Source organism: Canis lupus, chromosome 16 (assembly GCF_003254725.2).
Source record: "Canis lupus dingo isolate Sandy chromosome 16, ASM325472v2, whole genome shotgun sequence".
Taxonomy (NCBI): Eukaryota; Metazoa; Chordata; class Mammalia; order Carnivora; family Canidae; genus Canis; species Canis lupus.
The window spans coordinates 12,768,989-12,794,674 of record NC_064258.1 but is presented as its reverse complement, the minus strand read 5'-3'; the positions used below and the strand labels follow the sequence as shown (position 1 = coordinate 12,794,674).

Sequence of the window (25,686 nt, the reverse complement as noted above, 5' to 3'; positions counted from 1 at the left end):
TACAAAATGTGTAATTTGTAAGACACTTAGATGAAAAACCTGTCTTCAAAATGAAGTCCAAGAGCTTCTTCAATATGATGTGAAGCGAAGAATCTCCAATAGAAGCAAAACCCACCATTGGGTTCTCTGCTGGAGGAGGGGAGGTGAAAGAACTATCAAGCATAAAAGCATAATGGGTCTCTCCGGGTCCCAAAACTAATGGTTGCTTCTGTTCTGTGCGAACGGCTTGGCTTAGGTGAGCAGTCAGGGTGAACACAGCACCTGCCACCACCGGCATTAACTCTTGTGCTGCTTCATCATCCAGTATCTTAAAGCAGAAAGACAAATCAGAATGAGGACTCCACTTTCAGCTACAGTCATTAACAGGTTTTATATGCATTTAGCTTTTCAACTACCATAAGAGTGTAAGAATGGAATGGCACTGTTCACTGAAAATAAAAGCTAATATGTAGAAAGAAATTTAAACATGACACTGGTAACACGTGTTCTTAACCAGAAGGAATTCCTATCACAAAATTCCTTAGAGATTTTTAATGTAAATTCACATAAATGGCTCACCACCAGAGTGTCCCATCCAGTATGTCTGGAGTAGGATCTATCCCTATGTATTTTAAAAAAGCTCCTTAGATAATTCTGATACACACTCTGATTGAGAGCCACTACTGTACAGAAGCCCTTCTCAAGAAAAGTCTTAGTAACACTGACAGTGCACAACTCTATTTATTCCTAAAATAAAAGGGAAAAGAAAGGATGGTGGCAAACTGTTTAAATGGTATATAAATATTTGTACAGCAATATAGGAGTAATTAGGAAGTAAGGAAGTTTAGGAAGCAATTTAAGAAGTATGTCACCTTATCATGCACATCTTGTAAAATATCACGAATAATCAGTTGTCGATCCTCTGCCTGAATGAGGTCCTGAGGACAAGCTGTCAGTATAATTTCCACCAGCTGCCTCCATGACTCTAGCACATGCCGTTTTGCATGAAGACACTGCAGCAATTTGTTTCTTCCTACCACATACTGAAGTATGGTGCTAATTTCCTAAAGCCACAGAAATTAAATCACAAGGTTAAGACATGGGCAAATAATATTTTTTTATCAACAGAGTCCTATTTTTTTTAAGTTTATTGGGGTACCTGGATGGCTCAGTTGGCTAAACGTCTTGACTTTGGCTCAGGTCATGATCTTGGGGTCCTGGGATCAGGCCCTACATCAGTCTCCCTGCTCAGAGGGGAGGTCTGCTTCTTCCCTCTCCCTCTGCCACTACCAACTCGTGCGTGAGAGTGATCTTTCTCAAATAAATAAACAAAAGCTTCAAAAAATAAATAAAAGTTTATTTTTTTTTTTTCAGTAATCTCTATACCCAACATAGGGCTCAAACTCACAACCCTGAGATCAAGAATAGCACGCTCCTCCAGCTAAGCCAGCCAGGCACCCCAACAGAGTCATATTTTTAACACTCTCTGTTAATCTGAATACATTTATAGTATACTTTGGAAACCTTCCACATGCATGCCAAGAAGCAGAGGTGGTAAGGGTATAAATGAGCTCTTTAACTCCATCTTTTCTTGGTACTGTCTACTTACACTTACTCTAGAGCACTACAGTTACCTAAACCTCAAGGTCAAGGGGATGTCTCCCTGACACATCCTTTATTTCTTTGCCTCTTGCTGTGGCCTAGCCAGCTGTTTCCATGTATGTGGTTCTTCCCACCTGACTTCTTACCCATTACTCCCCACCTGTGATGACAAATGACTGTCTTCTCTCGCTGACAGAGAATGAGAGAATACACAACATGAAGAGGTTGCAAATCCTTAACCAGCCAAGCAGAAAAAGAAGTTACTTCTGGCATCTAGACGTTAACTTCAGTTTAGTTTATAAAAGTTTTAAAGTCAAAATGAAAAGATTCCATTAAAGTTTAATTTTAAGTAGTTTACTAATCAATGAACTAACTATAAGTCAATTTTTTGTTTTTGTCTACTAACTGGCAGTTAAATAGTTAAAAGGTTAAAACTAACATATGCTCAATAGGGCTTACCTCCATTAATAGCGGTCTCTGTCCTATGGCTGCCATACCCTGAAGAGCATTTACTTCAGCTACAAGAACCCTATGAAGAAGCTAAATAATTGAGAAAAGAGAGGAAAAAAATCAGACCATTGCAGACACTGACAGAATAATAAACTCTAGCAATTACTATAAACTGGGAAAAGTTTTGGATGCCTTTATGTATAATCTTCAAGTGGCACTGTCCAGTTTCTAGTCAAAAACTTAAGGTATCCTTCACATCACTAAAGTGGTACCAAAAAGCCTCTGGTACAAGTGGCCTTGGATATCTTCTTCCTATTAGTGAGGCCATTACCATTTACCTGGTAGAGAGTTAAATACCTAAAACCATTCCATAGCTGGGCAGCACGACTGCTCTCAGGAAGGTGATAGGGAAACTTCATAAGAGGTAAAGTTAGTGTGGCCTATTCGGTTTCATTTCCCAGCTATTTGAAAATGAAAACTACAGCTCAATAAAACAGTATCCTTAGCAGAAAACAACTGTATGGTTCTAATTTTTGTTCGATGACTCAAAGTTAGAAGTACCTGATAAAGCACACACTTCAAAACAATCCTTACCTTGACATTGCAGACTGTCTGTCCCCGTAAATTCTTGTGTTCACAGTTAGCAATAACTTGCTCGATCTGGGTCCGATCAAAGAAATCCAACTGCAAAGGCTCAGGGATCTCCTGACTGAAGTCAATCGAGTCCAGAATACTTAGAATTTTTCGGCGTACTAAAAAAAAAAAAAAAGTAGTTCAATCTAACTTGGTACAGTGAAAAGAGCAAATCACTGTACTCAGCCCCCTCCCAAAGGTAATGCTATGTTCAAAAGAGTCCAGCAACAGAAGACTGTATTGAAATATAAATTTGACTTTATTTCTAATATATCCATTTGCAATAACATTTTTTTCCCATTCATTCATCCTAGTTACAAAAAAAAAATTTATGAATGACAAATAATCCTTTCTATAGCTTTTCCATACCAGTTGAGAATTTGCAGATACAGGTATAATAATTACCTCTTGAAATTTTAAACAATTTAATATATACCTATAAAGTCATTATAGGTTCAAAGGGCTTTACCTTTTGTAGCAGTATCAAAGTGAAGGAATCCTGAGACAGACCTGTTTTCATCTTCTATTCCTCCTTCACCATCTGTTAGAGCATCAATAATAACAGATCAGGAAAAGAACACACTTGTCAAAATTATTTGGAAATTACAAACATAAAGTATTTCTTTTTCTAGGTCAACAAACCCTCTGCAAATGGATAACTGAAATGCAAAGATGGTGAGGACTTACCAACAACAGTCATCTAATTCTTTCTGTCCTTAGGAGATCCACTTCACAATTGTAAAGAGGATAATCAGAACTCCCAAAGAGGCAGGACCCAATCATACCCATGAGATGATTAGGAAAGCTTATGTATAATACACATTAAAATATCTTGGAAAAATAAATAAATAAATAAATAAAATATCTTGGGTCAGGCAGCCCCAGTGGCCTGGTGGTTTAGCGCTGCCTTCGGCCCAGGGCATGATAATCCTGGAGACCTGGGATCAAGTCCCACGTCTGGCTCCCTCCATGGAGCCTGCTTCTCCCCCTGCCTGTGTCTCTGCCTCTCTCTGTGCGTTTCTCTGAATAAATAAAATCTTTAAAAAATAAAAAATAAAATAAAATATCTTGGGTCATGCTGGCTCAGTGTGACAAACTCCACTGAATTTTTGTGTATATGACTATAGCAGAATGTGGATGCTTCAAACAATAATAAAATGGCAATTATGGGGTGATTTAGACATTTTGTGTTTTAAGGAAAAAATTCTAAAGAGAGAAAGAACCTATTTGGTCTATAATCACATACTAAGCACAAGATTGTTGTGCATGCATTCACACAGACCAGTCAGCAGCACAATAAAACAAACGCCAGCATGCTGACCTGAATATGGTTTCACAGGCATGTCATCCAGTAGGAGGTGTAGGAGCCTCTGGGTATGTGAGCGTTGACGATTCAGAGAAGTTACCCTTAGTTCTATTGAGGCAGTCTTCATTAGCCATGACATCTGGTTCAGCATAGACATTTCATATTCTGCAAGTTAAATACATAAGCTTAGTTTCACAGAGTAATAATACAGAATCATAACAGATGTAAATTCCATAACTCATCAGATATTTTCCCATGTAACACACTCAATAATTTATGAAACTTGTCATCAAAATAATTTATCACTCTGTAAGAAAACTTAAAAATCAAAAACAGATGCTAAGAGAGAAAAAATAAGCAAACATATGTCTATAAAAGATGAGCCAAAGTAAACGAAGAACAAAAGAGAATCAAGTTTCCATTACCAGGATAATTTCATACATATCTACAGAATTCTAAATCTGTCCTATTTTGATATTAACATAGAATTTCATACTTAATAAATTCTCAAATATGTAACTTGTAAAAAAAAAAAAAAAAGAACCTAACATACAGTTTAACTTTTATTTCCTGAAACAAATATACAATGCATAATTTTATATTTTAAGATATCTCTTAAGATAACCAAGGACACTTGACTTAACATATAACTAGGGTTAGTCTTTATACCCCAGAAGCCACTGAAGAGCTACAGCCATGGCCCTCGGCTACCCTACAGCTGTGGATCTCAACAAGGGCCACAGTGACCAAGAACTTGAGAAAGCTGAAGCAGAGCCACCACGGGCTCCTCACGAAGCACACCAGATTCATGTGGGATAAGATCCAAGAGGTATGGCTTCACACCATGTAAACAGTGTGCTGTGCTCAGAGTCTCCAAGGGCAAGGCACTCTCAAGTTCATCAAGAAAAGGGTGGGGAAACACATCAGCACCAAGAAGATAAGAGGAATTTAGCAAAGTCCTGGCAGCCATGAGGAAGGTGGCTGCAGAGAAGGACTGAGCCCCTCCCCACTCTGTGCAGACTAAAACCTTTCCAGAAACAAAACCAAAGCCAAAAATGAAACCTATAATTAGGATTGGGAATCACTTATGTTTTTGAATCCAATATTTTCAGCATGCCTCATCTGAAGTCCAAATTCTAATAGCATAAAACATAAAATACACCAAATACTACCCCCACCACCACCACTGCTAAAAGGCAAAACGAGAGTGACTTTTAAAAGACAGATACAGTAATGGACGAGACGTTAACTTTTCTTTCCAATTAGGTATAAAGGAGGGTTTCTTAAAAACCTTGTTTGATCAACAGAATCTTAGGCCAAAAGTAAGACATGCTTATTATGAAAATGAAGTGAAAAATTTTTTGCCATTAAATAATTCCCAAGGATCTCTCACACCACCACTCTAAAAAGTAGTTTAGAAGCTGATAATTACTAGTAATAAAAACGTATTATGAAATCTGTGTTCTTATATTTCCCAAAACGTAAAAGATGATACTACATAAACTCCAATAAAAAAACTTCATAGACTACAGCTGTCCAGATATAGTATGAATTAAAAAAATTGTCCAAATTGATCAAAAAGAAACTTATATAAAGCAGAATCCTGTAAAACACAGGTAGCCTGGGATTGTATTGATCAGGTCAGCAAACTCAGCTATAATTTCCACTGCACTTAGTTTTCCATTTTTTATTTCAAGATCTGAATAGGTTTCATTACATATACAAGAAATAAAAGTAAAACAAGAGATTTTAATTAAACACCTTCACTCAAAAATCTAAATATCTGTAATTTTCTTACATAAATATTTTCTTATCTCTTCAACACAGTTTGAAAATTTTATTTGGTAGTACAAGGATCAAATTCCATCCTCGATAAGCCATTTTTAAATAATTTTATGTCAGCGGCTAGAACATTAGGCTTCTCAAGAACAAATTACATAAGCAACTCAAAATAACAAAGCAAAGTAACAAAATGAATTTGCAGAATTCTACAAATACTGTAACTGCAATCCCTGAATGCTGTACAAATAAAATCACTCAACATGAACTTCACAAATTATTTTTAATAGTAAGAGAAAATGACATCCTACCTTTGTTAGAAAAAGGTAAATGTTGTAACTGAGAAAATAAGAAATCCTGGCTGGTTCTCAAGTACCTCATAGTAGGACCAGATGTATCTGCGCATGCACACAACTGATATATCACCTAAAGAGTTAAAATGAAATAAGAAAATCCTCAAATCATTTTCTGTGTTATAAATTTTAAGATAAAAGGTAAACTTAGGTTTACTAAATGGAAACTAAGACCTATCAATAACTCAAGCAAAATGGATAAACACACATATTACACAGATGCTCAATTACAAGCTGTTGTTGGCACCCCAACACAAGAAAATGCAATGGAATTTAATTGAGAGTGCTAATGACATTATTATAGAACTAACCTTTAAGTCAGCCTAAGTATACTTATTAATATATGCAGTTAATAAGTTTTACTATTTTGACTATCAGTAATAGCAAATTACTCAGAAGTAACTTCTAAAACCTGTACTTAATTTATCTGAACCTCAGGAAGATGGTAACTTACAAGGACTGAAGTAATAAAAAAAAAAAAAAAAATACAAAGACGATCCAAAGATTCAACTAAACAAATATAAATTCTAAATTAAATAAAAATATAACAGAAAATAACAGAATTGAAGATAAAAGCTTTTATAACAAATATAAGAAAAAGTGAATACCTATAATATACATAAAGCTCTCCATTAGGTACGAGTATCATAAAGATTCAAACAGATAAACTGGCAAAAAACATTTTACATGAGGAAAAAAATATAGATCATCCAAGAAAAATGTCCATCTTTTTCAGTAATAAAAAAAAAAATTAAGGCAACAATAAGGAAGGTCCCTTATTTTAAACAGCAAAATTTTTAACTGTAGAAAGCAAATCCTAGTATTTGGCAAAGTGGTAGCGAAAAATTTTACTTGTGAATATTCTATAAATATTTATTAGATGCTTTGTAACAGGCATTTTAAATTCATCTGTTATTAGCTCTATTTAATACCTATCATAACTCATGCTTACTTACAAATTAAAATCTCAAGTCATAAAACTATTCATAGTCTTTGACCCAATAGTCTATCATCATCTATAGATTCTGAATTTGTAAATTCATCTACATGCTAAACTTATTTGTAATTTCACAATTAATACAAGCATGCTCTTGTAGTTGCTCATGGAAAGGTAAGGAGCAGCAAAACATTTTGAGTTGCCCACCTTGCATGCTCTCAGCTGAGGCTGAAGAAGGCAAGGCTCTTTGTCCTGGTTTCAGCTCTAATGTTGTAACAGCTATCCTTTCCATATTTCGTATGTGATCCGTTTTTCATACTTCGTGCATTTTGTTAGTGATTTTGCTATTTAAAACGGCCAAGTATAATGCTGAAGTAAGTGCACCTAAGTGCAAGGACATGCCTTACAGAGAAAATACAGGTGTTTGGTAAGCTTCACTCAGGGAGACAAGCTATAGTATAATATATAGTATATAGTGCTACTGGCCATGAGTTCAATGCTAATGAATTAACAGTATATATTAAATAAAGTGTCTTTTAACAGAAACACATAGAAGGTTATTTAATTATCAGTTGAGAAAAATACTGGGAGGCTTAAAAGGTCCTAACACTATGTCTTCCCTAGGAGCAATGGTTCAATATTCGCCAATTCAGTATTCACTATGAATTTTTAAAACCAATAATAACAATCAACTGTTAATCCATGTCAGAGAGGTGAGAGCAAAGGTACAGGCTCAGTGTCAGCTTCCTGACCAGAAGGCCTTATACTGCTGGAAGATGAAGGGTCAATAAGGGTCTAAAGACTTTTTTCTGAAGCAGAGTAAAGTATAAACCTACAGGTGAATGAAGTACCTTTCATTAAAAATGGAGCAGTGCTGCTGACTAAATGCAGATTCTGGAGCAGAGCCTGAGATTCCGCACTAACACGCTCCCAGGAGGGCAGCTGATTAGGCTGGACCCCATTTTTTTTTTTTTTTGACCCCATTTTGAATCGAGAAAAGTCACAGAGCATATGTAATATTGCTGGTAGTCTGCTGGGACAGACATGTTTTCTTTGGCCAGTATAGTGTATCACAAATCGGAGAATCTGGTAAACCAGAGTCTGCATTCTGACGCGATTAACAATTAGCAGAGCTGAGGAGAAGTGCATGTGATTTCGGGTCTGTCAAATCCTCCTCCTCTGCCCTCTCCCCACCCTTTTCTCTTAAATCTGGCTCCATTTGCTTACTTCACCTAACTCCTTTAGCCTCCGTGATTAAGATTATCAACTACTTCTACTAAGTATGTTGAATTCTAGAACGCTGCTGAAATGTACATCAGGTTTGTTCCCTCATTAAGGAAGAGTTCATTTTCATTCTAAGGAAGACTTAGCTTACAGGCTTTCCTTAGAGTATTTACAATGAAGGGCTGTTTGGACAGCCAGGGGCCAGAAGGAAATAGTAAAGAATTAAAAAAAGAAAAATAGGAGAATAATAAAGAAAAATCTCCAGGGCACTAGAAGTCAATGATGCCTTTTTTATTATGAAAATATAAATCACAGGTACTACTGAAATTGAGAAATTAGTCACATCCTATAAAAGGCTAGATTTTTGGACATTTACACTTACAAATGAGTAAGACAAAAAAGAATCACAAGTGAACACAGGCAAAACAAAAGTTCTCACTACAGTTTAAACTTCACGCTAATGTGACTTTCCGCCACCTGACATGTAGCTCCAGGACCGCAGGATTCACATGGTTCTTAAAAAGTGCTTTCATCCACAGTCTGACATTCAGTTAAGTCTCACAAAAGCCCACTGCTATTTAATTTAAAAACTCAGGGAAATTTCATGGCATGCTCAAGCTGATTAAGCTCAAGCTGGTTAAGGGGAGGAGATGAAAATCAGAGGTCTTCTACTGTCTTCACCAAAAAGAAACAAACTGAAATAGAACCACTGGAAACTTTCTACACTACCAAGTCAAAATCCATCTCAGAAATCTAATCTCATTTTTCAAGGGAGCAACATATAGCTCTACAGATTTATAGGATCTTGGGGCTTGTGCTCCATGGATTTTATCTATAAATGAAAAACAAGCCAAACTATCAAATGAACTCATTTCAACTCAAGTCTGTTGCACTTCCGTATCTGTGATGTGTTCAAGCACCTAGTTAAATTTCTTCTACTAAGTGCTATTAAGTACAGCCTTCTGTATACCTGGTAACATAGTTCAGCGAGTTGAGGAGACTCTCTCACTGCCACCGGGCCTGTTCTCCCTTCGGTTCCTTTCTCCAAGATGTTTAAAATGGCATGAAGGCACGTCCGAGGGCAACCTAACACTCCTATGTGAAACCAAAAAGAAATTTAACTTTTAAAATTTCTGCATTAAAAACCCTAAGATACCTTGAGAAAAGTTAAATTCCAAAAACATATGCTCCACTGTAAACACACTTGTAAATACTGACATGAAAAATTAGTAAGTGCCAATTTTCCAAGGCTTAATTTGTGGACTGGATCCAAGTTCTAAAGAGTTACCTACCATGTGACCTCTCACTTTCAATGAATTATCCCATGAGCCCAGAATTCAATGAATGACCATTTAGCTACATAAATACGAAAGAAAAACAACATCTATGTGTACAATGGCTGTACCTGGATCTTGTAGGTTTGTGGTACTGACAGGTTTCTTCAGTTCAAATCCCAGCAGGTAGAGAGCAAGATTGGGTGGGTTGCGTTCCAGAGAGGTGATGAGAAGATTCAGGATGTGGATTCTTGTTTCATGACGGATTCCAGCTAACTTCTTCTCAAGCTCTGATCCTTAATGTGGAAATCCACAAAACAAAATTACAAAACTAAAAAAGTCAAGATAAGTCAAGTTTAAATATATAAAGCTTATATTCCAAACCATCACGTTCTCTTTAAGTTCACTTCACCAGCCATTACAGTAAGTTCAGATTTGTTTAAGAGGATTCCACAAAGCCTTACATGTTTGTGCTAGCAAATTCTCAAACTTCTGTTTCATCACCAACAATTAAAGTTCTTGTTATATTATTTATATAAAGTAAAAAATAAACATGTTAGTGGAAGACCTACCCTCTTCTAGGCGTACAAATTCTTCTGTATCTTCACTATCCAAACACTCCACAAATCCAGCCATCAGCTTCTGACTTACACTCTGGGTTCACAGATTTTTTAAAAGACAAATTATAAACTTCTTAAATATTAGAGAAACTATACACTTGTCTATAAAGAAAAAAGGCAAATCTCTAAAGTATTTAGGTTTTAGTTTTGCTTTTAATAGGAAACTCAGTTCCTTAAAATGCCATACGCTCTCTTTAGAAATAACTGAAGACGCAAAAAATTTTAAAGTTTATTGATTTCAAAACTTGCTTCTCCAAATTTTCTTTCTCAAAGAATCAAATCAGTTTAAAAAAAATAACATTAAATTGCCATCTCATGACCTCTTCATCATAAACCCAATGCTATGGGATCTTAACTAAAATATAAAATAAAATTCTTATCTTTTCTCTTTAGAAATATATTGCTTATCACCAGTTTTATGTTTCTGGGCTGAGAGATTAGACACTACTTCAATCTCCTCGAGGAATCTAGCAGGATGTTAAAATTGGTAATAATAATTCATACTCAAATGTTTATGAGTGATCTGAGAACTCTCACTTTCCACATCCCCTATCATGTGGTTTTTTGTGGATTTTTTTGTTGTTGTTGTTACAACTGATTAATGGAACTTTAAGTCAATCTGTGGGCGATATATTGCCAGCCCAACAAAGGAAGATTCTGATGTAAAGGAGTACACAACAAAATCCAACTAGCTAAAGCAGTGATTTCTAACATGAATGAAAGAGGGGAAAAAGTAGCAGATTCCCCAAAAGTAGCTCTTCAGCATAGAATAGAGCTGTTCAAAATAGAAAGAGAGTATAAATTGGATTAACAGAACATCTGAAAACTGTCTATAGGGCAATATCAAACATATTGACACAAATGGAAGTCACCAGAAAGCCAACTCAACAATGAGACACATTCAGAATTGCACAGGCTCGAGATACCTGGGTGACTCAGCAGTTGAGCGCCTGCCTTCAGCTCAGGACATGGTCCTGGAGTCCCAGGATCAAGTCCCGCATCAGGCTCCCTGTGAGGAGCCTGCTTCTCCCTCTGCCTATGTCTCTGCTTCTCTCTCTGTCTCTCATGAATAAATATTTAAAGTTAAAAAAAAAATTAAGACCAGAGTCTGAGTGACTGACAGAGTGAGACAAAGGATGTAGGACACAAGCAGAAGCTGCACTGACAAGCCTCATCACCTTATTGTACTCAGAAGAGCAAGAGTCTCACTCTGCTTGCCAGGCACACGCTACAGTGCCTATGGTATCACTGTGGATGGTATTCTTTTCAAACACAAATCACAGCCCAGTACACAGATAGGTTTTCACCATCATATATAAATACACTTACTCTCATACAACTTTTTCATAAACAAAAATAAGATTCCTCCACAGACACTGTGACTTTCATATGTGCTCAGAACGTACCAAATGAAATAACAACAACAAAATCAGTTACCTGGTCATGTGTGAAATCTCCAACCAATTTTATCTGAATATTAGAGTTGCAAGAGATACAGCAGAGGATCTTGGCACTTTCAAAAGCCAATTCTGAATTAGTGTTGCCATGATACAGGTATCTTTAAAACAAGAAAACATTTGAGGAGCGATGTGATGAAACTTTTGGCTTTTTACTCTTCTCAACATCTTGGGTAAATGACAAAGGCTTCCATCCTAACTAGATACAGTCTGTTATTGGTTAAGAATTGCATTCCTCCAAAATTTGATCGTTTATATCTGAACCCACAGTAACCTTGTTTGGAAATAGGGTCTTTGTAGACACAGGCAATCAAGTTAAGATGAAGTCATTACAGACAGCCCTAGTCCAATGACTGCTATCCTTATTCAAAGGAGGGATTTGGGATGGACACACACACACACACACACACACACACACAGAGAATGCCATGTGAAGCTGAAGTAATCAATCAGGGTGACACCTCTACAAGTTACAAAACACCAAACACTGCTAAGCAAGTTACAGGAAGCTAGGATATATACAATGAAAAGTTTGCTCCTTAGCCCTAACCAACAAACTTCTAGTTTCCTTAATATATATATATTTATACATTTTATTAGTTTCAGAGATAAAATTCAGTGATTCATCTGTTGTATATAATACCCAGTGCCCAATACATCATGTACCCTCCTTAAATGCCCATCACCCAGTTACCCCATCTCCCCACCCACCTCCCCTTCAGCAATCCTCAGTTTATTTCCTAGACTTTGGAATCACTTTTGGTTTTCTTCCCTCTCAATTTTCATTTTATTTTATTTTTCCTTCCCTTCACCTAAGTTTATCTATCTTGTTTCTTAAATTCCACGAGTGAAATCATAAGGTATTTGTCTTTCTCTGACTTCTTTTGCTTAGGATAATACTCTCTAGTTCCAGCCACATCACTGCAAATGGCAAGATTTCATCCTTTTTGATGGCCAAGTAATATTCCTCTCTCTCTCTCTCTCTCTCTCTGTGTGTGTTTGTGTGTGTCCTTGTCCCAAATCCCTTCTTTATCCATTCAGCTGTAGATGGACATCTGGGTTCCTTCCATATTTTGGCTATTGTGGACATCGCTGCCATAAACATTGGGGTGCAAGGGGCCCTTCTGAATCACTATGTTTGTATCCTTTAGATAAATACCTACTAGGGCAATTGCTGGGTCATAGGGTAATTCTACCTTTAACTTTTATAAGGAACTTCCATACTGTTTTCCAGAGTGGCTGCACCAGTTTGTATTCCCACTAACAGTATAATATTGTCTCCCTTCAGGAGACAAACAATACTAAGACAATGTCGTTTTATACTAAGAAATGCTTAAGATACAAATTCATTAGAAAGAGAAAAAAAATTGTAAAGGTCAGAGTAATTAAAATCAGAAGGACTAAAGAAGGCAAGAACAAAATGAGCCTCCCAACCCCCAAAGTAATGAATGAGGATCTGACCAGATTTAGAAATCAAAGGTGGAAAGCAAGCCCGCATGATTTATTTCGTCATTTTTCTATCTACAAATATAACTTACCTGGCAATATTCACCACATTATCAGCCTTCTTGGTTCTGGGATTGATTCCCTGTAACAACTGTTCTAGAGGAGAAACTATTAGAGCCAGCTGACTCTCTCTTAGAAGGTCCATAAAGAGATTTTCCTTTTGCAGAGTCAGATTGAGAAGTGCAAGGCAATGCTGCACTGCTTTCTCCAAGTGTTTCTTCCCTACAAAAAAACATAAAGTTAGAAAGTTCTACATGAATCTTAAAAATGCACAGTTCTTAGGAAAACAAGCCAAAGGACAAGTTGTGGACTCAAAAAGCCCTCAAATGTCCACTTACAGCAGCAACTTCATAAAACTACTCATCAATGTCAATTCACCATAATTTCTGTAATTTAAGATTACTTGTATGCAATGGCTTCTCATTTTCCCTTATCTCTTCCTTCATTATTTAGAGCAATGGTTTTCAGATTGAGGGTAATTTAGGTCCTGGAGGACACTTGGCAAGGCCTAGAGATACTTTTGGTTGTCACAACTGGGAAAGCACTATAGGCATCTAGTGGGTGGGGGCCTACAATGCACAGAACGGTCTCCACAGCAAAGAATTACATGGCCTGAAATGTCACTGGCTCCAAGACTGAGAAACTGATTTAGAGTAATATATACTCACTGCAGAAAATTTGCAAATAAAGAAATTGAGAATTTGAACAAAGATTATCTATAATCCCACCATTCAAATTTAAAATACATGAACTCTGGAGCCAAATTGTCTACGTTCAAATCACAGAGCCAAAAGTTACCACCAAAAGATATGAAATCTCTTTGTTACATCAATTTCCTTATTTATAAACTGGAAATGATATCTAATAATATAAGGCTTTTATACAGATTAAATGTGTTAAAAGTGCTTTTAAAAGCACCAAATGTATAGTAAGCTCTCAATAAATCATAATTAGCAGTAGTAATGATATTTTTTCTTAAAGATTTTATTTATTTATTAGAGACAGAGAGAGAGAGAGAGAGAGAGAGAGAGAGAGAGGCAGAGGGAGAAGCAGGCTCCATGTAGGGAGCCCGACGTGGGACTCAATCCCGGGTCTCCAGGATCACGCCGAGCTGAGGGCAGTGCTAAACCGCTAAGCCACTGGGGCTGCCCACAGTAGTAATGATATTAAATAATATCTATTGAACACTATGTAGCAGGCAATATATAGTTAAGTGCCTCTACGAAGACTATAGAGACAAGAAAACAAAAAATACATTAGATTTAAATATAGGCAGGTTAAAGACATTAAAATGAAAGAAAAATAACTATAATTACCCATTAAAAAAACCATGCAATGAGACACAGTTATAGTGAGAGACACTGTACTTTACTCTTTCACTTTTTTTTTTTTTAAAGATTTTATTTATTTATTCATGAGAGACACAGAGAGAGATAAAGAGAGAGAGGCAGTGACACAGGCAGCGGGAGAAGCAAGCTCCACACAGGGAGCCCAATGTGGGACTCGATCCCAGGACTCCAGGATCACGCCCTGGGCCGAAGGCAGGTGCTAAACCACTGAGCCACCCAGGGATCCCTCTTTCACTTTTAATATACTTTCACTGCTTGACTCAATGAAAACTTTACGTAAATATGGAGAACCTCACATGGAAAAGGACTTCAGAAATCATCTATTTTAACCTTCCAGTTATAAAAAATGAAAATATGAGAACTGTTTTCAAGACAGTAAGACATTCGGGCACATACCAGGGAAAGGGGCATAGGTATCCAGCTGCTTAACGCCTTCTTCCAATAAACTAAGAGCAAGCTCCAACATTGGTGACTCATTCAGAAGATGATACATGAGACTAAATCCTGGTGGCTTGTAGGCTATGATTTCTTCTCCTAAATAGAACACAACATAGTCCAAAAGACAGTTAGTACTTTTGTCACACCCTTGGTTTATATGAAATGTATGAGACTTGAAAATTAAATGGCATCTGAATGGGCAAGTTTCAATTTAGAGACAAGGATACAAATTGTATACAGTGGTAATTCCCAAATGGGCTGTTTTGCTCACAGCAGTTAGTTATCTATAACATGTTAACTTGTCAAATAATCTGTAAGGCAGTGTTGTCTTTCACTCCACAAAATTTTACTTTATTTTCTCTTGTTCAGAACAATTAAAATAAATAATGTAATTAAAAAGATTACACTCTAATTTATAAACTTAGAAATAATTTGTATCATATATATATATATATCTAAATTATAAGTAGCTTTATAAATAGCTGACAGCTTATTTGAAAGTGACAGAATTACCTTGTTTTTTTTTTGTTTTTTTTTTGTTTTTTCAGAATTACCTTGTAATTCCACAAACTGGTCTACAAAATCTTCAAGTTGAGGCTCATAATCTCTGAGCAATTTATAAAACACCTCCAAAACAACCTCAGCAACTTCCCACTATGGAAAGACACAAATGTTACAGTAACAATAAAACAGTCCAATGTGATAGCCATGCTAGGCTTTTCATTCCTCCCACTTTACTCCAGAACATGTCAAAAGTGTCAAATATTTCATATTTTCTCTAAAGATCTCAGCTATAAAGGGTCTAAGAAACCATCTAATCACACTTATTTCAAAGAGAAAGCAAGTGAAGCTCAGAGCATGAATAACTTCCCTAAAACTATAAAGCTTGGTAGCAAAGGTGCTGGAAGGCAAGCCCTGGACTTCTATTCCCAGACCAATATTCTATCTTACACCTCGAGCCAAAGAAGTTAAGACTCCATCACTAGTAGGCTTGCCCCTAATGGCCCCATTAATACCTTTCTGATAAAAAATATTTTTAAAAGCTATGCAACAAGGAAAACTACTTATGCCAAAGGAAAAATATATTTTAAAAAAAATTTTTTAAAAAGAAAAATATATATAACAGTATAGATAGGAAAATTAAGACTTTGTTTTAAAATAAATCCATTAAATAGAATTTATTAAGGCTGAGTTTGATAACTTAGATAAGGATTTTTTGTTTTTTCTTTTTAAATTTTAAAATCATTTCCACTGCACGTAATTTTATCAAGACTAGTTTGGGAATTGGGACTATATGGTGATTTTTTTAAATTATTTTAAAATTATCTACTATCTGTACTTCCCAAAAATTTCAAGATCATTGATTTAAATAAAAAAGGCTTATCACCACATAATAATGAATTTTAGGACTGACAAATATATACACTGGCTCTAATAGTCTATGTTATTTATCTCGATCTAAAGCACTGTTTTAGTACTCTAAAATATAACGACAGAAGTTAAACCTGAGGAAGACTTTCAAGTGCAAAAACTTCATGAAATTGAGGGAAAAAAGTCAGAGGGTATATATGTTAGGGTGGAACTCCAATCAATGGTAGCAAGGGAAATAGCAGCACTGCAAGTATCCAGATGCATGAACAAAAAACAATAATCTGGAAAGAATGTGGCTAACTGAAGCTCTAAACACTTAGATCATAATGACCTTTTAACAAAAAGGCAAATAAGCTACCTAAGAGAAGTGCAAAAACATATCAGAGCATTTGTTGAAGAGATCACAATTCTCAGCATCCATTATTCGGCATTCACAAGGACTTTTAACAAGTCATATGGTCGCCATTAATTCTTTTCATCAAGGAGACAGATGTTAATGAGGTAATTTTAGGACTTAAATGTACACCCAGTGTTTATTTTTACTCTGTGAGAAGCAAAAATCATAAGACAAGTGACCAAAAATGAATTTCAGTTACTTGGGATGAAATATTAGAAATAAACTGTGTCCAATGAAAGGGAAATGAGTACATACACCATGCTAAAAACAAGTAAAGATCACACATTAAAGATTAAAGAGACTGTTTTCAAAGGATCTTTGATGGCATAAAAAAGTGCTCATGATAACAAATTTAGTAGTCAAAAAACAGATGCAAACTAATTTAACTAATTATCTCAAAGTATATATATATAGGAAAAAGACTAAATTATCCCTCCTAGGGGATTATGGATAATATCATTTCTTCTTATATTTTTCTATATTTTCCTAACTGTCCCAAATTAGCATAAAAATTATTTTTATAATCACTAATACAACAACGAATAAAACCAATAGGTTCAAAAATAGCAAACTATAAAAATAAAGCAGAAATGTCCCTACAAGACACATCCAAGCGGATCTGGGAGGCAATAAACAGTATTATAGACTAAGTGAATTATGTCAGAACCTGGAAGGGTCTCTTACATAGCTTAGAGGTTATGAGCTTGAATCTGGAATCAGAGTCCTAGGTTCAAATCCTGGTCCTAGACCTTAGGCAAGTTCCTTAACCTTGCTAAGCCTCCGTCTGTAAAATGGGAATATTAATAGTACCTGCCTCACGGTAAGATTGGAATTACATAAGATGATATATGCGATAAGTTGTGTTCAGTTGTGTGTTGTAACCAGAGCAAATACGTATATAAATGTCAGTGCTCCTTCCAATTCCATCCGTGGCAAACATACCTGATGGACCATAATATGTCTTCCCACTAAGCTAAGACTCTACAACTCAAAAGTGCTACTAGATCAATAGAAGTTGGTGTGCAAGTCTAAACTTACTTCAATCCCTAAACAAAATCATCCCCAAAAAGGACAATGTGTTTCCACCTGACAAAGGTGTGATATTTTTGGTTCAATTTTGGTCCAAATTTGTTCAACTAAAGATATGAATGACTATAAATTCATATCAATTAAATTACTGATCACTAAAAAAGCCAGTGCTTTAGTTTTAATGCACAGATTGATTTTAAAGCATATAAACTAATCAGATCATGGGCATCTCAGCATTAAAACTATGAATTGTATTGATTGTCAAAGGCTAAAATGAATTTATAGCATCTTATACCTTTAATAAAAGAAAAAGCATCAATAAATGAATAAGGATAAAAAAGGTTTCTCTGAACATTACCTTTTCAGCTGCTCTCCGGTAAGCTCTCGTGCGGAATCGGAGAAACACAGAATCTCTGAGGAACTGCAAATAAGGGTCAAAGCCAGGGGGCCGCAGGCCAGCACCCAAATTAGAAGGAAATGAACTCTCCACCAAGGTACTAATAAGCTGGCAAAAAGCTCGAGTCAATGGGTATTCTTCACACCGGGATTCTATTTCATTTAGTTCAACCTTTCAAAGAAAAATAAAGACATTTAGCAATATAAAACAATCAGCTATAAAGTACATTTTGCAGACATTGACTCATTAATGTTGAGCTTATCATCATGACACCAAAAAGAAATGTAACAAATATTACCATTGTTCATTTAAAGGAAAAGACACAAAAGTAGTATATAAATCTAGATCAGATGGAAGAATTTCAAATTCCCACATATTATTCCCATCTGTGAATTAAAAATAGAAATCTTATGCTTCTTCATGAAAAAGAAAAGGAGAGCATAGAGTGAGAAAAAAAGAAACTAAAACAAGTAAAATCTCACTTTGGTTGACCCAAGTAACTGAATTAAACTAGATTCAAAGCAAACTTTCAGCTCGGATGGCTGCTTTGTAACATCTTTTCCCAAAACTGAAACCTAAAGCTTTTGGTCCCTCTCATGAAAAGTTTCATCTCCATTTCAACACTGCCCTGACTACACTTCAAATGAAATATACTAAATTTGAAAATTATAAGAAACCAACAGAGTAAGAACAACTTTTGTTAATTTTCATCATGTGAATGTACAAATAGAACATTTAAACTAAAAGGAAAACTTTACCTCGATACCAATAGCTTGCCTCTGGCTTGGAACCCTTACGGTTTGCAGTATCTTAAAATAAGAAATAGATGTTAGGAATAAGAAATAAATGTTAGGAACATTCCCCAATCCTCAATGAAAAATAGTGGCTCTGCAATATAAACTTTTCTTTTTTTTTAATTTTTATTTATTTATGATAGTCACACAGAGAGAGAGAGAGAGAGAGAGAGAGAGAGAGGCAGAGACACAGGCAGAGGGAGAAGCAGGCTCCATGCACCGGGAGCCCGACGTGGGATTCGATCCCGGGTCTCCAGGATCGCGCCCTGGGCCAAGGCAGGCGCTAAACCGCTGCGCCACCCAGGGATTCCTGGCTCTGCAATATAATAGTCATATTTCTCACCTACCACATATATGTATCTTATGATCCTGATCAGAAATGACAATTGAGAAGTCTCTGGGACGCCTGAGTGGCTCAGAAGTTTAGTGCCTGCCTTCAGCCCAGGGTGTGATCCTGGAGTTCCAGGATCGAGTCCCACATCAGGCTCCCTGCAGGGAGCCTGCTTCTCCCTCTGCCTGTGTGTGTGTCTCTCTGTGTGTCTCATGAATAAATAAATAAAATCTTAAAAAAAAAAAAAAAAGAAAAAAGTCTCTGATAGGACTTTCATTAGTAATTGTATGTGATTCAGGTAAAACCTTTAATTATCTGGGCTTCAGAAAACTGGTAGTTTCTAAGTGCACATAAGAACAATATTCAACAAATACCCTCTGAAATATTCTAGGAATGAATCTTAAGAGGATTTACAGAATAAAATCTCACCAGGGTTTGAGACCAGCCCCACTGTCTGCACCAGAAAACCAATAATTAAATTTGTTAATAACAGATTTGAACAAATTTCTTATGTGGGCAAAAGTTCAGAGTTAAGATGTTCTGACCTGACCTTGCTAGGTACATAGGCAGTATGCGGCATAATGAATGACACTTCATGTTATATTACTTACCACTCTTACAAGCTGAAAATGTACTATCACGTAGAATCCTTAAAAAAGAAATCCTGCTCTAGAAATGTCTAAGCCCAACCATACTTCATTATTGGTATAAAGGAGCGCTAAGAACTTAGAACACTAAGTAGTGACACATTCATAAATGAAAAAATATGAAGTATTGATACTAAACCCAAAGTGACTCAGCCTCTCAGCACACACCAGCTCCCTTCATTTTGCTCTTATAAAACATCATCACCTCTTCAGGACACACGTTAGAAAATAACTAGAAATTTTACTGCTTCAAAATGGTGTTAGAATCACAGGCTCCTATATGTTTTACTGTTTTTTAGACAAACACATATTCCACTGAACCATTTTTCTAGAGATATGTTTGTAAAGCACATCCTTCTTTTTTATTCTAATATGTATTATATATAATCATATAATATGCATTATATAATATATAATATATATCATATATTATTCTTAATAATTATATAACATTAATGATTAATATGTTAATAATATATAATTATGATAATAATATATTATTTTATATATACTAAGTAAGTATACCTTCATAGAAGAATTCCAAAAAAAAAAAAAAGGATTCCAATAAATCTTACATCTTAAGAAAGAAAAATTGAGGGCAGCCCGGGTGGCTCAGCGGTTTAGTGCCTGCCTTCAGCCCAGGGCGTGACCCTGGAGACCCGGGATCCAGTCCCCCATCAGGCTCCCTGCATGGTCTGCTTCTCCCTCTGCCTCTCTCTCTCTCTCTGTGTCTTTCATGAATAAATAAATAAAATCTTAAAAAAAAAAAAAAAAAGAAAAATTGATAGAGGACATGGAAGCAGCAGAAAAGAATAATAGGTAATCCTAACATTTAGTAAGTACAAATAACACCTGCAAGCTCTTGTCAGCCTAGCCTCACAGACGGAGTAAGGAATTCTGTCCATTTATTGTCTGTGCCCACAGAAAAACAAAGTCTTGAGAGCCCATCGCTAGTAACCTAGTAAAGCTGTCAACTGATGCAAGAGAAAAACCTAACCCTGTTAGTTTCTGATGCTGTGTTCAGTACTAAAACCAGGACTGTCTAACTGGGAAGGTCCTGGTATACTGTAAGTTGCAAACTGGATGCTCTTGCTTTTACCATGTTACCAGGCCTCACTTTTCAAACTATAACAAATAAGAGAGCTTGTAATCTACTACCTGAGTGTATTCCAGGGACTGCCAGAGGGAAGCAGCAATTTCAGGAGATTTTCCAAAAGCTGCAAGGGTCTTCAGCAGCTCTGCTTTAAGAACGGGGGGAATACTGCATTGTAGGAGTCCCAGAATCACCACAACCGGGGTCCACTGAGGATGTTCACAGAGTGCCAGGCGAGCATTTTCACTCTGGGAATCAAATACAGAAAGAACAAGACTTTCTCATCTTTAAAAAAGCTAAGGGAAATGACTAGCAATCATCTAGTCATTTGCTAGCACTTACACCGAGTATTCATAGACTTACTACGTACTAAAACAAAGACAAACCTATGGCTTATGCTTTGAGGTCTACCAGTGGATCAAATCAGATTATAGCTCAATGTAAAGAATGGAGGAGAAATAGTCTTTTAGAATTATTTTTATAGCTCTAAGCATGGAAAATAGTCCATATGAGATAAATGGTCTACAGAGTCACATAAATCTTACCTAAACACTTTCAAATCTTTCTGAAACAATGTAGTATGTTTTCTACTACGATACATGAATAACTAACTTCATTTTTTGAGAAAAAAATGAAGATTATAGAAGTGCCTGGGTGGCTCAGTCAGATAGGCATCTGACTTCAGCTCAGGTCATGATACTGGGATAGAGCCCCATATAGGGCTCCTGGTTCAGCAGGGAGTCTGCTTCTCCCTCTCCCTCTGCCTCTCCCCCAGCTCATGTTCTCTCTCTCATTCTTGCTCTCTCTCAAATAAATATATAAAATCTTAAAAAAAAATGAAGATATATATATGATATCAAATACCACTTATTTTTCTTTTTTAAGTAGGCTCCACACCCAGAGCGGAGCCCAAGACAGGCCTAAATTCACGACCCAGAGATTAAGATGCGAGCTGAGATCCAGAGTTGGAAGCTTAGCTGACTGAGTCACCCAGGCATGCCAATACCATTCCATTTTAATTCAACAAAAAATAACTACTAACTTTATGTTTTAATGTTAAGCATTCCTGGAAAAACTGAAAAGTCAGAAGACAATATTCCTGTCCTCAGGACAGATTGTCTCACTAAGCAATTTTGCTCTAGGAAATAATAGAACTAAAAGAGGTTTCTGAGTAAAGATATTATGTAATGAAACCAATGTTTCTTATAAAGTCTAATTTTGGTAGTGGCAGGTAAGATGGGTCAGTGTAAAGAGAGAATAAAAGAGTAATTCAGTGAGTAACTTTTCTTTTTCCTTTAGTAAATAACTTTTCTCTTTAATCAAAAATAGCTTTAGGTACCTGAATGGCTCAGTCAGTTAAGCATCCAACTCTCGGTTTTGGTTCACATCATGATGTCAGGGTCAAGACATCGAATCCCACTTCAAGCTTTGCACTTACCGTGGAGCCTGCTTAAGATTCTCTCCCTCTCTACCCCACCTTGTACCCTGCTTGCATGTGCTCTCTTCTCTAATAAAAATAATAAATCAATTTAAAAATAAACTTTAAAAATAATTTAAAATATATTCTTTATGTATACATAACACCAATACATACACATCCACAACTATGCTATGAGACCTTCTAGAAGGATGTGCATCCACAACTGATTCTTCTTTGCCTATTTTCCTTCAGGCATATGCTATTATATTCCCACTAGCTGACAGCAATAAACTGGGCTACCATTGCTAAACCCTCTGAAGGTAAAGAAACACAGAGCCTAAAAATAGAATTCCATATATGCAAAATTCATCACTCATAAACCTCAAGCATTTCATGAAAATTTGGGAGTTTCTTAAGATGCCCCTGTGCTAGAAAACAAAATTAAACTCTCATATGATGTGGATGATAATTACCCAAGTAATGATGGTGGAGGTGAGCTGTAAAAAAGCAATCAATCCATCCTGTTCCTTCTGGGTGATTCCACGGGAAGGAAGGTGCCGGTACTGGACACTATCTGCACTTGGAAGATCCTTCCGGAGGTGCTCATGGTAAAGCATTAAGGAGTGAAAGAAATGTTCCCAGGAAACAGGACTGCCACCTGTTCCCTGAATATTTTCAACTGTAGAGAAAGCACAGAATTTTGTTTCAAAAATGCCTAAGCATTTCCTTGGAAATGGAGGGAGAAAATAAATTTAAAGCAATAAATTTTACCTTTGTCCTAGATAAGTAATCTTTGTCTCAATTAAGTAGCGTGTTGAAAAAGGGCTAGAATTCATCTATGAACTAAAACTCTGAATTAATTTTTCCTCAGGGCTGAGAATGGGTGGTGTCCATATAAATGCAAAGGCAAATTACTTTGGAGTCAGCTATCTACTTTATATCCATAAGAGTTCTCTGTGTCGTGCTATACCATATAGGGCTACTTTCCCCATCAGATAATTCCTAAATTCCCAAAGAGAGAGAAGTACAGTCTAGATTTGTAAATTACACTACTCTGCTATATACCAAGTCCTGGGCAAGACAAGTAGGCCTTGACAGGGTGGTCAGAACACTGGCCTTGGAGTGGGGCAAATCTCAGTTCCAATCACGCTCTTCCTTGTGACCCTGGTTAAATTACTTCTCTAAACCTCAGTCTCCTCACATGTAAAAATGAAAGTAATAATATCTACCTAGCAAAGCAGATACTTAATAACTATTTCTTTCTCTTCTCTTTTACAGTGTTGCAATTTAACCAGACTCAAGCCTGAAAATTAAATGAGGAAATTGGGAGAGTGGACAGCGAAACTGTAAGTACAGAAATTTAGAAAAACAAGTACTTATGAAAATGAATTTAAAAAATCAAACTCAGGGCACCTGGGTGTCTCTGGTGTCTCTGGTTAGGCATCTGCGTTCGGCTCCGGTCATGATACGGGGTCCTGGGATCGAGCCCCACATGGGGCTCCCTGCTCAGCAGGGAGCCTGCTTCTCCCTCTCCCTCTGCCACACCCCCTTGCTTATGCTCGCTCGAGCCCTCTATCAAATAAATAAAATTTTTAAATCTTAAAAAAACAAAAAATAAAACTCATGTGGCAAGGGTATATATTTTAAGTACCAGATGTGTTCTTCAAAGTTTTTATGTATCAATTCTGATTTCCTAAATTGAATAACATTTTATAAAGCACACAGTAAAACTGTCCAATCTGTGAGACCATCACTATGCATAAAGCTACCAACGTACTCTTTCCCATTACTATAAAAATAATTTATACAGGTAGAACCTAGTACAAATAACCAATATTCTTTAATAGGCAGGGGGATAGTGAACCCAAGAATGTCACCAACAAACTTAGACAACGTCCAGATTTTTCTTACCATGACTACTACCATTGACTTTAAGCAGGCTGAAACAGTAGTGGGCGCACTGGGGCCCATTAGCCAATCCCTGAAGCATTTTCAAATACGGAATGTATATCGTTGGAGGCAATAGGTCACCCATTTGCCTAACAAACTTTGACAAAACAACCTGAAATAGGGAAAAATCAACAGTTTACGTAAAGCTTATGGACTAGCTAATAAAGACTACAGATGAACTAAAACTAAGCAAGTGCTCTGATTTACTAATCTGGTATTCTACTTATGAAAAATTGTTTTTTCAAGATGTCATTAACAATTTAATGCGGGCAGCCCCGGTGGCACAGCGGTTTAGCGCCGCCTGCAGCCCAGGGCGTGATCCTGGAGACCGGGATCGAGTCCTGTCAGGCTCTTTGCGTGGAGCCTGCTTCTCCCTCTGCCTGTGTCTCTGCCTCTCTCTCTCTCTCTCTGTGTCTCTATGAATAAATAAATAAAATCTTAAAAAAAAAAAAAAAAACAATTTAATGCAATTACAGAATACTTCTGTGAATATAAAGTACACGTTTAAAAAAAAAATCTCAATGTCACAGAACATAAGAACTACTCACATTTTAAATAGGTAAGGCAATGTTAAAAAAAATTTACTCCTCTAAAATTAACCAGTCCTCAGATATGCTTGGAACTTGGGGTTCCTGAATCCTAGTTAAATTTAGTATGAAGACCTAGAAACCAGGGCACCTGGGTGGCTCGATAGGTTAGGTGTCTGCCTTTGGCTCAGATCGTGATCACAGGGTCCTGGGATCAAGCCCCACATCAGGCTCCCTGCTCAGTGGGCAGTCTGCTTCTCCTTCTCCCTCTGCAATTCCACCACTGGTGCATGAACACTCTCCCTCAAATAAATCTTAAAAAGAGCAAAGAAACAAACAAAACCTAGGAACCTGAAAGAATTTTGGATGCTAACCTAAACATACTGTTTTGTGTTAAGCCAATACCAAATTCCTATACTCTCATTCTGTAAATCCACTTTAGTTTTTCCTTGTATTTTGCTTATTCCTTAGATCTAATAACAAAAATGCTATTCAGACATCGAGACTCATTGGTTGGAATTCAGAACTGAAAAGGTTACAGATTACTGGAAATCACTGTTAAATCTGTTAGGTATAACAATGATTTTCTAATTATGTAAAAGAATATCCTTATTTTTGGGGATCCCTGGGTGGCTCAGCGGTTTAGCATCTGCCTTCAGCCCAGGGCATGATCTTGGAGTCCCAGGATGGAGTCCCACCTCGGGCTCCCTGCATGGAGCCTGCTTCTCCCTCTGCCTATGTCTCTGCCTCTCTCTCTCTGTGTGTCTCTCGTGAATAACTAAATAAAATATTTTAAAAAAAGAATATCCTTATTTTTAAGATA

The 25,686-nt window shown here is 36.5% G+C and overlaps 1 protein-coding gene and 1 pseudogene across 2 annotated transcripts in view; one reads left to right on the top strand and one right to left on the bottom strand.

Annotated features, from left to right (window-relative positions):
• NUP205 (nucleoporin 205) overlaps positions 1–25,686 on the bottom strand; it is a 79,473-nt gene that overhangs the window by 29,802 nt on the left and 23,985 nt on the right. For both annotated transcript variants that reach the window (XM_025464130.3, XM_025464131.3), the window contains exons 11-29: positions 24,298–24,448; positions 22,860–23,065; positions 21,032–21,214; positions 18,860–18,910; positions 18,063–18,272; positions 15,462–15,561; positions 14,866–15,003; positions 13,153–13,342; positions 11,595–11,715; positions 10,110–10,191; positions 9,669–9,833; positions 9,234–9,358; positions 6,061–6,175; positions 3,986–4,135; positions 3,134–3,205; positions 2,626–2,783; positions 2,041–2,121; positions 852–1,043; positions 40–307 (exon numbers count right to left, since the gene is read on the bottom strand). In XM_025464130.3, coding sequence (XP_025319915.3) covers positions 40–307; positions 852–1,043; positions 2,041–2,121; positions 2,626–2,783; positions 3,134–3,205; positions 3,986–4,135; positions 6,061–6,175; positions 9,234–9,358; positions 9,669–9,833; positions 10,110–10,191; positions 11,595–11,715; positions 13,153–13,342; positions 14,866–15,003; positions 15,462–15,561; positions 18,063–18,272; positions 18,860–18,910; positions 21,032–21,214; positions 22,860–23,065; positions 24,298–24,448 — 2,758 coding nt within the window. The remainder of the gene's footprint in view (positions 1–39; positions 308–851; positions 1,044–2,040; positions 2,122–2,625; positions 2,784–3,133; positions 3,206–3,985; positions 4,136–6,060; positions 6,176–9,233; positions 9,359–9,668; positions 9,834–10,109; positions 10,192–11,594; positions 11,716–13,152; positions 13,343–14,865; positions 15,004–15,461; positions 15,562–18,062; positions 18,273–18,859; positions 18,911–21,031; positions 21,215–22,859; positions 23,066–24,297; positions 24,449–25,686) is intronic.
• LOC118350873 (60S ribosomal protein L36-like) lies at positions 4,667–4,968 on the top strand (annotated as a pseudogene).